Below are 12,231 nucleotides of genomic sequence, written 5' to 3' on the forward strand. Positions count from 1 at the left end.
TGCAGTTCCTTGCAGAGTATAGCTTGTTTGTCTACCCATTTTTGTAAGCAAGTTCTTACCAACTTCTCTAAAACCTTCACTACAACACCACAGATACTGATAGGTTGGTAGTTCAGCACATCAGTTTTTGCACCACCCTTGTACAATGGAACTATCACACATTCATACCATTCTTCTGGTATCATTCCTGAGCTGAGACTCAAGTTATACAAACATGTGAAAGGCATAGCCAATTCGGCTGTACATTCCTTTAGCAAACAGGCTGATATTCCATCTGTCCCAATAGACAAATTCTTATCCAGGTTATGTAACATCTCTTCAACCTCATTTTCATGAACCTCTAACTCTTCATCCAAAGCAGCTGTAGCACTGTGCACCATGTTATTACATACACCTGGTTGATGTATCTTAGCAAAGTGAGCACTCATTAATTGAATAATCTCATTAGCTTATGACACACAAGTACCATCTGCATTCAATAAAGATATTCTTTTACATTCATTCTTTCTTTTGTTTGCAGCATAACAATAAAATTCTTTTGGATTGCCTTTAGCTTGCATTGCTGATATCTTTTCATGCTCCGATTTAGCTTTCTGCACAATGCTTGTTACTCTTCTGTCCCTGAGCTTTATATATTTCATAACTCCTCTCACTCTTATTCTCAAGATATTCTTTGCACATCATTTTCTTCTTGTGGATCTCTTGGTTAATAAGGTTGCATTGCACATCCATTTCACTTCCAACCTATTTATTCTTCGAACATTAGGAATACATTCAGATACTCCTCATTTAAGCACTTTAGTCCTGATATCAAAAAAAGGTTAATTTATCCTCTTCAAATCCTGGTGAGAAAATATGGAATCCCCACTCGTCTATTTCTGCTGATCAGCAACTTTCTAAGTACTGCAGCATTCTTTTGGGTTAACTCTACTACCTTTGTGATAGAAAATTCAAGTTTCTACATCCATCAGACCAAGATACCTTGCCTCCTCCACTTCCTCTAGTACAGTTCCACTGACAGAGTATGCAGCCTCCCATTAGTAGATCCTAAACTTCAAGATCTTACATTTATTTGCATTAAGCTGACATTCTCATCCATTTGTCCATTTATACAGATTATTAATATCCTCCTGAAGGGGTATCACATCAGCACTATGGCTAATAACCATTCCAAGCCTCACAGTATCTGATAATAATTGAATATCTCACTGCAATTCACTGATAATATCATTGATATACAGGTTAAACAGTACAAGTCCCAATACTGGGCTCTTGTGGAATCTCACTTGTGACTTTCTGCTTTTTTGATAGTACACCTTCATACACATCTGTCATACAGCCAATCTCTAATCCAATTCATTGACCAGATATATAAACCCATATCCTGCAACTAAAATATCAGATTATCACATGGTACTCTGTCAAATGCCTTTGAAAATCCAAAAAATGGCAGTATATGTCTTTCTCTCATCAACTGCTCTTGTTACTTTAATATAAAAGGCAATCACATTACTAAAACAAGAGCACCTCTTAACAAATTCATGCAGCCCCTCACAGATAACATTAACCTCGCCTGCTGCTTGCTATATATAATCTTACTAATTTCTCCAAAATCTTAACAACTGTAGAAGAAATCAAACTGGTCAATTGTTTGACATTTCCATTCTACCACCATTCTGCAATGACACTATCTTGAGTTCTTTCTACTCCTTGGACAGCTTTCCATGTCTAAACTCTCATTGAGAAGCTAGGTTAATGGAGTAGTCAGTTCCTTAGCACATTCTCTTAAAACACACTGCAATAATGTACTTAGTATTTGAAAACTACTTTCATACACTTCTAAACCTTGAACCCCATCCATCTAGTAATAAATGTTGAGAAAGAGATGCTAAGAATTAAGGATAATGAATTTAGTTTTCTCTTTTATAGGCCACATCTATGTCTTTTTTCATATTTGATCATCTGGGTTTTGCAGTGTAGACAATTCAGAAGTAGGCATCATTCTCATCATTAAGATAGCATTAAATCTGTGGAATGTTTATTATAAACTCTGGGTCTGTGGCTCAAAAATCATGGCGATATAACTATAAATTATTATTTTATTATGTCTTCAAGCAGTCCAAGGACTTATTATGGGAGGGCACTCCACACAAATTGTCTCTACGACTTAATCCTCCATCTATACAAAATGACACTATTCATCATCTACACATAGTGCCATCATCTATTGCCCACCAATAGTATTTTTAAAACTGCAAATTGCATGCATTCTCTGGCAAATTTGCCTATATCTGATATGAAAAATTCAAGTTCCTGAAAAAAAAAAAAACATTGCTACTTTTATATGAGATCAGTTAACTCATAAATGGAAAAAGAACATACAAAGATCTCGTTCTCACAATGATAAATTTACTTTAATACTTTATGCAAGTGTAAGCAAACAAAATTTGCGCCTGAAGTATCTTCAGGACTGAGGCAACTCGTGGTAAAGGTGGACCAAGCCCTCATCACTCCTTGTCTCAGTATCTCCCATAATGCAAGCACATCTCCTTGCAGACATGTATAATGCTATGCATTAAGGGAAGGGACACTACCCAGACCAGTTTTGACTTTTATTGAAGTCTTGTCAGTGGGAGCCAGACCCAGAAGTGGTGATACTAAGGCAGAAGCAATGGAGAAGTCATATTTATCTATACGAGTTGCCAAAAGGTGTACCATTTTATTATTAAATTACTCTGGATTTAGAGAAAGATGTTGGAAGTTTTTCTCCACTTGGTTAGATTATAATAAATTTAGTTTAATCCTTTATCCAAGTGTAAGCAGAAAGTTTGCGCCTGAATCTCTCATAATGCAAAGCACATCTCCTTGCGGACATGTATAATGCAATGCATTAAGGGAAGGGCCACTACCCAGACCGGTTTTGACCTTTATTGAGGTGTATTTAAGTTAAGACCTCTCTAAAAATTAGCATTGTTCACCTCAGCATTGTTCCACTCAGTTTCATGCTCACCCCGTCACCAAGAAGAACTCAACGTTGGCTCAACCCACCACTAGACAGAGTCATAATTTCAGTGGTGGCCCCACTCAGAGACAGGCAAAAACCTACCCCAAGCAGAGCCTCTCATACATCACGGAAAACAAACTCACATCAGTGAGAGGTAGGCCTCGTGAGTGGGAGCTAGACCCAGAAGTGGTGATACTAAGGCAGAAGCAATGGAAAAGTCATATTTACCTATACGAGTTGCCAAAAGGTGTACCACCTTATTATTAAATTACTCTAGATTTAGAGAAAGATGTTTTTTTTCCGCACTTGGTTAGACTATAATAAATTTAGTTTAATCCTTTATCCAAGTGTAAGCAAACAAAGTTTGCACCTGAAGTATCTTCAGGACTGTTCTCACAATGAGAACTAAAGTAAGGTCCCTTCCAGTTAAATGGCACAATGTCATGTTGTTCTTCTATTTGAGCTATGAAAGCACTGATGGGATTGTACAGAAGATGAAAAAGAATTTTTTCAATACATTTTAGGAGAGGAAAGAAAGGGGGAGAGGCATTTACTATGTTCTGCTGGAAATTAAGTAATAGTGTCAACAGAACTTTTTATTTCTTCTTGGCAAGTAATGAATGACTAGGACAGACTGCTTAAAAACCAGAAGTTTGCAGTCAATAAACAAGCTTGAGAACATGTACAATAGATATTGTGTGGGTAGTTTAGTCTTAGAATACTATGGAGATACCTGAATAATAATAATTAAAAAACATTTGTTTGTTATATTATTTACTATTGAAACAGCCAATGTACATGAACATGAAAGAACTTCTAAAAAATTCTAGGTCATGTACTATTGGAATCCTAATAATTTTAGTGTTTATAAAAGAATTTCCAAACTTGGAAACACCTAAGTTTAGAAACATAGACTAAAAATTATATCACCTTTTGGAAGCCATAAGCAGTTCTTTTTTTTTTTTTTAATTTTTTCTCACAAAGACTGAAAGAGAATTTTTCCTATATCTGTAATATTCTGTGCAACAGCCTGATGAAGAAGCTCATGACTACAGAGTAATCATGAGCTTCTTCATGAGCAACTCTCCAGAGTTGCATATGACATACTTCAACAAAATGATATGCATATGATTGAAATAGTTACTTTACCTGATTGTGGTATTATTGGCAGATACAACAGGAACCACTTCATCTTCTTCAGGTTCAACTTGATATTCCTCCACTTGTTCAACTACTTCTTCTTCTTCAACTAAGACCTCTCCTGGAACTAAAGACATGAAAATATACATACATATCAAGAGCAAACTGAAAAATCATGCAGACCATATCCATTTTATTTAGATGTAAAATAAACGGTATCCAGTGTTCACAAAGAGATGACTAGTTGATCATTGTTATTATTACATAGGCATCTCAATGGAGACCAAAGATTCATTGTGGGAGGAACAAAATAATTCTATTTGCATAATACCTATCATATCTCTCCTTGAACTCTCATTCATTGATAAAGCACTCACACCTAACCCTAGCAACCCATTCCACTCATTCATAAATTCTTTAAGTACAAAAATTAGTCTGATGCTTTTCCTAACTAGACTTACTCAAATTTCAGGGATAACTCTTTGTTCTGTTTGAGTTCAAGTACTAAAAATTTCCTTTGGATCAATCCTATAAAACCTTTTTTAGCAACTTATGTGTTTCTACCATATCCTCCCTTTACCCTATTAACCAACTTCTGCAACCTAGGAACTTTCATTCTATCCTCATAAGAAGCTTTCTGCAGAAACATCATATTGCATACACTTGCCTCTACATTCTCTCACTTTCTTAACTTCAAGAATCTCCAGGTGATTTAATCTTTGAACAATAATCCAGATCTAGCTATATCAAATCTTATAAAGAAAAATAATAATTTTCGTATTTTTACTTGTCAATGTGTTCTTCAGTGACTAAATAATCCTGTGAGCTATTATGGTCACCACTGTCTGGCATAATAGGGCTTGTAATCTTTTCACCCCATAGTGCATAATCTTATGCCTTTACCTTGATTAACTATTACACTAATCCAATTTTTCATCATGAAACAGAATGTTTCCTATATTATCATTGATGAAAAAATTAAATAGCAAAGATCCAAGTACAGAGCCTTGCAGGGCATCACCACTCATGCTTTTTCCTGGATTCTACTCCTCCATATGGTAATCTTTCATATTTGTCTATCAACAATTCCTTTATCAATATCAACTTCATATCCATACCCATTTGCTTCAATCTGTGCAAGAGAACTCAATGTGGTATTCCATCAAATGCCTTTGCCAAGTCCAGCAGTACCTCAACTATCACTACAAAAAAGATAAAAATCAATGAAGGTGACATGTTCATTTTACACAAATTATGGACTCTACAAACGTGATATAAATAACTATTTTAATTTCCCGACATTTTGACCTTCATACTAAGGTCATCATCTGGAGTATACACATATATATACAGAGACAAGCTAAATTACATTTCACATAGTATGCTGAAGAGACAATGAATTGATCAATGGTTATTCTACTGGCCTGACCTCTAGTGAAAATAAAATAAAATTACAATAAATAAATGAAATGAAATAAATTAAATCAACTAAATCAAAGCAATATTCTATTTAAGACAACATCAGAGAAACATTCTTTCATATAGATAGTTTTGTTACAGTAAAAATGATGTCCTAATTTAACATGACAATTGTTATATTAGATTTAGGATCCTGGATTATCTATGGTCCTACTTAAAAATTAGGGAGAAAGGCTAAGTGAGTAGAATATGTGGCTTGTATATGTTTGGGATTTTTAGATCATCATTATTGTTAAGATTAGGGTGATTGATAAGAATCTCACAGGCATCCTTAAATTTATTGTGCTTTAACAGTCAATTCTATGTAAAGTGTTCAGGGCATGATCAGAAAGAACAGCTTGACCATAGTTATTATATTGATGGTGTTGTTTATGTTCCTTTTTTCTGATAGGAATTGTGTGCCCTGTTTCCCATATATAGGACAAATTACAGGTGCAATGAATATGGTATACTCCAGGGTGGGCCAGTGGAGGGAGTAGTTCCTTAGATGAGTTGAGTAAGTTCTTCACTTTTGCAGGAGGTTTAAAGGTGGCTTTAAGGTTGTATTTTTGTAGTCCTCTGTTTATTTTGTTTGATATCCTTTTAAGGATATCAAACAAAATAAACAGAGTACTATGTCGCTGAAAGAGAATGTGGTTGCAGTTTTATTGTAGTCTTGTTTATTTTTGTTTTTAAGTGAGGTCTTGTGAAGAATTTTACTGCTGATAAATTTTAATTCATCTTTAAGTGCATGTTCATTGGAGCAAATCTTCAAAGCCCGGTTTTTTAGTGTATTAATGACCCCTAGTTTTTGTGTATATATTGATCAATGTGTGTCAGTTTCCTGTAAACAGTGAAGGAAAGACTGCCAGAAGGAAGATGTCGTGACAAGTGTCCGGCCTCCTTAAATTTACGTTCATACCATGTTTTGGTGTGATGGAAACAACAGGTGCCTTTCCAGTCAATTCTATGTAGAGTATTCAGGGAATGATCAGAAAGGCCATACTTTAAATTTAATGTGTAGTTTCTGTTCCTTTTTTTTTTCTGATAGGATTCGTGCGTTATTCTTGTAATTGGAGGAGAGGAATATGCAGAATGTTGATCAAAATGTTCCATGTAAAAGTAAGCAATGGGGGGGGGATTATGGTGAGCCCATGGCTATGCCTTCTTTAGGGGGATGGGAGAGGATAATGGCTGTGCCATTATCCCTCCCAATTGCTAAATTTTACATGGAACATTTTGAGCAACGTGCTCTAGATTTCTCTCCCTTAAAACCCAAATTCTGGCTTAGATACATTAATGATGTTTTCACTATTTGGCCCCATCGCCGCCAGACACTTTCCTCAGCCACCTAAACAAACAACACAAACTTATACAATTCACAATTGAGATTGAAAAACAGAACATACTTCCGTTTCTAGATACACTTGTCACATGTCTTCCTTCACTGTTTACCGGAAACCGACATAGGAGGGCGGCCTGAAAAGTTCTTGGCCTAACAATGAAAAAACGAATTTATAATTTCAAAATTATTTTTATTTTCAACATAATCTCCCTTACGACTAATACTTTTATTCCAATGATACTCCAGCACCATTATCCCACCCCTGTAGTGGTTCTCAGTAAGATCTGCAAAATACTCCTCTACAACTTCAATTACCTCTTGATACTAAGAAAAGTTCTGCTGAAATTATTCATGCTACTCTACATAGTCATCTTTGTCTTATATTCTTCATGCATCTTCTCTTCACCTGTCTCCTTATATCTCTTCCATAGCTCAGTCGTCAAGGTTTCACTTGAGTATTTGCTACTACCACCAAGATCTGCACAAACGGCAGCTCCAGGCGGGCTTACGCCTGGCACCTTCAAAGCACGCCGCTGCGACCCTCCTACTCACTGCCGCATAAGAGTCAGGCTATTTTCTGCAGCAGTGGTCAGGTATGGGCTCGATGTTGGAGCGTCATCCATTTTCAGGGCTAGTTGCTTCGGCAGGTGAGTTGTTACACACTCCTTAGCCGATTCCGTCTTCCATGACCATTGTCCTACTGTCTATAGCAACCAACACTTTTCATGGGGTCGCATGAGCGTCTCGCATCAGGCGCCATAACCCGGCATTTAGTTCATTCCACAGCGCCAGTTCTGCTTACCAAAAGTGGCCCACTGGGCACCCACATTCTTTCATCCAGGCTTCGAGTCAAGCAAGCCGGACTTCTCACCTATTTAAAGTTTGAGAATAGGTTGAGGTCGTTTCGGCCCCAAGGCCTCTAATCATTCGCTTTACTGGATGAGACTGGTTCCCTTGAGTGCCAGCTATCCTGAGGGAAACTTCGGAGGGAACCAGCTATTAGATGGTTCAATTAGTCTTTTGCCCTTATACCCGGGTCTGACGATCGATTTGCACGTCAGAACCATTGCGGACCTCCACCAGAGTTTCCTCTGGCTTCGTCCTGCCCAGGCATAGTTCACCATCTTTCGGGTCCCAATGTGTATGCTCTCACTCTGCCCCACTGACTAGTATGGTAAGGAAGGCGAAACTGGAATATCAGAAAAGATTGACTCTTAGATCCAAGGAAAATCCTAGGGAATTTTTTAGCTATGTGGCCAGTAGGAAAAGAAATGAATGTGGAAGAATGACATTGTGGGATAAAACTGGTAATAGAGTGACTGATGCAGAGGACATAGTGGAATTGTTCAATGAACATTTTATTGGAGTATTTCATCCTGTAGGAGTCAATTTGAATACTAGAGGGATAGAGCAGGTTCGAGGTTTAGAGGAGAGTGTGTTCCACATACTGAGTACTCTGGATGTTAGCAAAGCTGTGGGACTGGATGGTATTTCACCACAAGTTTTGAGAGAATGTGCTAAGGAACTGACAGTGCCCTTGACCTGGCTTTTCAATGAAAGTCTGGCTGAGGGAAAGGTGCCCAAGGAATGAAAGGAAGGTAAGATAGTCGCATTGCATAAGCATGGTAGCAGACTGGAAGTGTCTAATTATAGGCCAGTTTGTGTGTCATCAGTAGTTAGTAAGATCTTGGAGAAAGCAGTGAGGTTCCATATACAGCATTAGGCAGATGACGGTAATGTTATCAGTGAGAGTCAACATGGATTTGTGAAGGAGCGCTCTTGTGTTAGCAATATGCTAGCCTTTTATGATAAAGTAACAAGAGCATTACATGAGGGAAAGGCACATATTGCCATTTTCCTAGAATTAGCAAACCCATTTGACAGGGTGCCACATGATAAACCGATATTTCAGTTGCAGCACATGAGTCTGGATGTCAGATTGGTCAACTGGATTCAGGATTGGCTGTCCGATAGGTATCAGAGAGTTGTGTATGGTAGAGCAATATCAAAGAAGCAGAAGGTTACAAGTGGGGTTCCACAGGGCTCAGTAAGGGGACCTATATTGTTTAATCTATATCAATGACATTGTCCATGGATTGCAAGGGGATATTCAGTTGTTTGCAGATGATGCGAAGCTGGGAACAGTTATTGGTAATAGTGCAGATGTGGTAACCCTGCAAGAGGATTTGAATAAGCTAGATAGATGGGCAAATGAATTGTGGTATCATTTAATGCAGCAAAATGTAAGGTCTTGAGGTTTGGGACACATCGATGGGACGCTGCATACTCTATGGGAGGAGTTAAACTGGAGGAAGTAGGAGAGACAAGAGATCTGGGTTTGACAGAAACCTGAAATTTAGGAGTCATATTGCAAAGGTAGCGAAGGTAACGCAGAGGATTGCTGCAATAATGAGAAGGACAATGACCTGCAGAGATAAAATGGTTATCATTCCGTTGTATAAGACTCTGATCAGACCACACCTATACTACTGTTCTCAGATCTGATCCCCAGGATTTGAAGGGAATAAATTAACTGTGGAAAGGGTACAAAGGCAGATAACGAAGATGGTGATGGGACTGTACAATGTTAGTTATTAGGATCGGCTGAGGGAGTGTGGACTGCAGAGTTTGGTGGATAGAAGAAGGAGAGGTGATATGATTGAGACTTTTAAACTGTTGAGAGGTGGTTACATGGTTGACACTGGGGAGTGCGGGAAGGAGTCATGGCAAGGGGCCATCCCTGGAAGTTACGAAAGGAAACTGCGAGAAAGAGGGTGAGGAGTGGTTTCTTTGCATGGAAGGTGTTTGAACAATGGAATGCATTGACTGATGGAGTGGTGAGAGCGAGAATGGTCAATGCATTTAAGGAGTGGGATGATAGACTTTGTGTTTCCTACGAGGGACCTCCCTCGATGAGTCTTGATAGACTTGTGTTTCTTAGAAAGGACCACGATGAGTCTTTTGACTCCATGGAAGCCTGAATAATAATAAAAAAATAATAAGGTGAAAATGCTGACCAATGAGGAAGAAATTTAGTTTTTAGAAGAGAGAGAGAAGTCAGAGGGAGCTAAATCTGGGGTATAAGGTGGATGTTTCAGCAATTCATAGTGCAGATCCCTTAATTTTCCCATTGCCAAAACACCTTTGTGGGCAAGTGCAATGTCCTGATGAAAGATGATTTTTTCCTTCTGCAAACCGAGTCTTTTCTCACGAAGTTTTTCATCTAGTCTGGTTAAAAGATCAGAATAATATTCCCTGGTTATTGTTTTATCATCTTCAAGATAATTAATAAACAAAATTCCTTTAGCATCCCAAAACACCGCTGCCATGACCTTTCCTTCTGATGGAACAGACTTTGTCTTCTTTGGCACTGAACAACTGGCTTCTATCCACTGTTTTGACTGCTGTTTGGATTCTGGTGTGTAATGGTGAATCCAAGTCTCATCCATAGTAATAAATCAATGCACAAACTCAGTTTTATTCTTGTTAAAACGCTCCAAGAACTGTTCAGAGATTTTCATGCGAGTGTGTTTTTGATCTGTTGTGAGCAAGCGCAGCACCCATCTTGTGCAAAGTTTTTTCATTTGCAATTCTTCATGGAAAATATATCTTACATGTTCTTTTGAAATGATTATAGGCTCAGCAATTTCTGATACTTTGGCTTGCCAGTCATCCAATACCATATTGTGCACTTAATCAATGATTTCTGGTGTTGTTACACTTTTTGAACATCCTTCACTTGGATCATCTTCAAGGTTGGTACGGCCATGTTTAAATTTGCAGCCCATTTCTTAATTGTCGTAAACAAAGGAGAAGAGCACCCATAAAATTTTATAAACTTTAAATGAATTTCTTTTGGCATTAAACCTTCTTTTACAAAGAATTTTATAACTGCACGATAATCAATTTTATTCATTTCAAGTGATACAGAACAACACTTTTGCTTCAGACAGCTGCATAAAACAAACTAATTGATAGATTGACTTGCAATTTCACGTGGATGTTTATGACAGATGTACGAACTTAGAAAAAAAATCTTGCTGATAGTGTTACCATCTATGGTCAAGGCTGAGAACATTTCAGACCACCCTCGTATACACAAAAACTCCTACTAGAGACTATCCAATACAAAAACTAGAAGTCATTAATACACTAAAAAAACAGGGCTTTGAAGATTTGTTCCAATGAACAAGCACTTGAAGATGAATTAAAATTTATCAGCAGTACTTTCCTAAAAAAAAATGGTTACAGCAAAAATACTACCAACAAAATTCTGTACAAGACCTCACTTAAAAACAAAAATAAACAAGACCACAATAAATCTGTAACCAATCCATACATTAAAGGGATATCAAACAAAATAAACAGAATACTACAAAAATACAACCTTACAGCCACCTTTAAACCTCCTGCAAAATTAATGAACTTACTCAACTCATCCAAGGATCCACTCCCTCCAATGGCCCACACTGGAGTATACTGTATTCACTGCACCTGTAATTTGCCCTATATAGGGGAAACAGGATGCAAAATTCCTATTAGAAAAAAAAGGAACATAAACAACACATGAAATATAATAACTCTGGTGAAGTTGGTCTTTCTAATCATGCTCTGAACACTTTACATAGAATTGACTGGAAAAGCACCTGTATTTACGTTCAAGCCATGTTCAAAACATGGTATGAACATAAATTTAAGGAGGCCTGTGAGATTCTTATCAATCGCCCTAATATTAGCAATAATGATAGTGTAAAAATCCCGAACACATGGAAGGCACATATTCTACCCACTTAATCTTTCTCCCTAAGAGTTAATTTTAAAGGACCATAGGTAATCCAGGATCCTAAATCTAATATAACAATTGTCATGTTAAATTAGGACATTGTTTTTACTGTAATAAAACTATCTATATGAAAGAATGATTCTCTGATGTTGTCTTATATAGAATACAGCTTTGATGTAATTAATTTAATTTATTTTATTTCATTTATTTATCGTAATTTTATTTTATTTTCACTAGAGGTCAGGCCAGTAGAATAACCATTGATCAAATCATTGTCTCTTCAGCATACTATATGAAATGTAATTTAGCTTGTCTCTGTATATATATATATATATATATATATATATATATACTCCAGATGATGACCTTAATATGAAGGCCAAAACGTCGGGAAATTAAAATAGTTATTTATAACACGTTTGTGGAATCCATAATTTGTTTAAAATGAATGCTGATAGCTATGTAATACTAAAGGATAGGACATTGAAGCTGGCCCACCTT

The 12,231-nt window shown here is 37.1% G+C and overlaps 1 protein-coding gene and 1 pseudogene across 1 annotated transcript in view; both read right to left on the minus strand.

Annotated features, from left to right (window-relative positions):
• LOC150092820 (low-density lipoprotein receptor-related protein 4-like) overlaps positions 1-12,231 on the minus strand; it is a 1,164,745-nt gene that overhangs the window by 58,709 nt on the left and 1,093,805 nt on the right. Inside the window, exon 33 of the mRNA XM_090414290.1 lies at positions 4,154-4,271. Within this exon, the coding sequence (XP_090270416.1) occupies positions 4,154-4,271 (118 nt within the window). The remainder of the gene's footprint in view (positions 1-4,153; positions 4,272-12,231) is intronic.
• LOC150092821 (large subunit ribosomal RNA) lies at positions 7,356-8,167 on the minus strand (annotated as a pseudogene; the record flags this gene model as incomplete).

This window comes from Typopeltis vanoorti, chromosome 25 (genome assembly GCF_054136105.1).
Source record: "Typopeltis vanoorti isolate ZY-2024b chromosome 25, IOZ_Tvanoo_1.0, whole genome shotgun sequence".
Classification (NCBI taxonomy): Eukaryota; Metazoa; Arthropoda; class Arachnida; order Uropygi; family Thelyphonidae; genus Typopeltis; species Typopeltis vanoorti.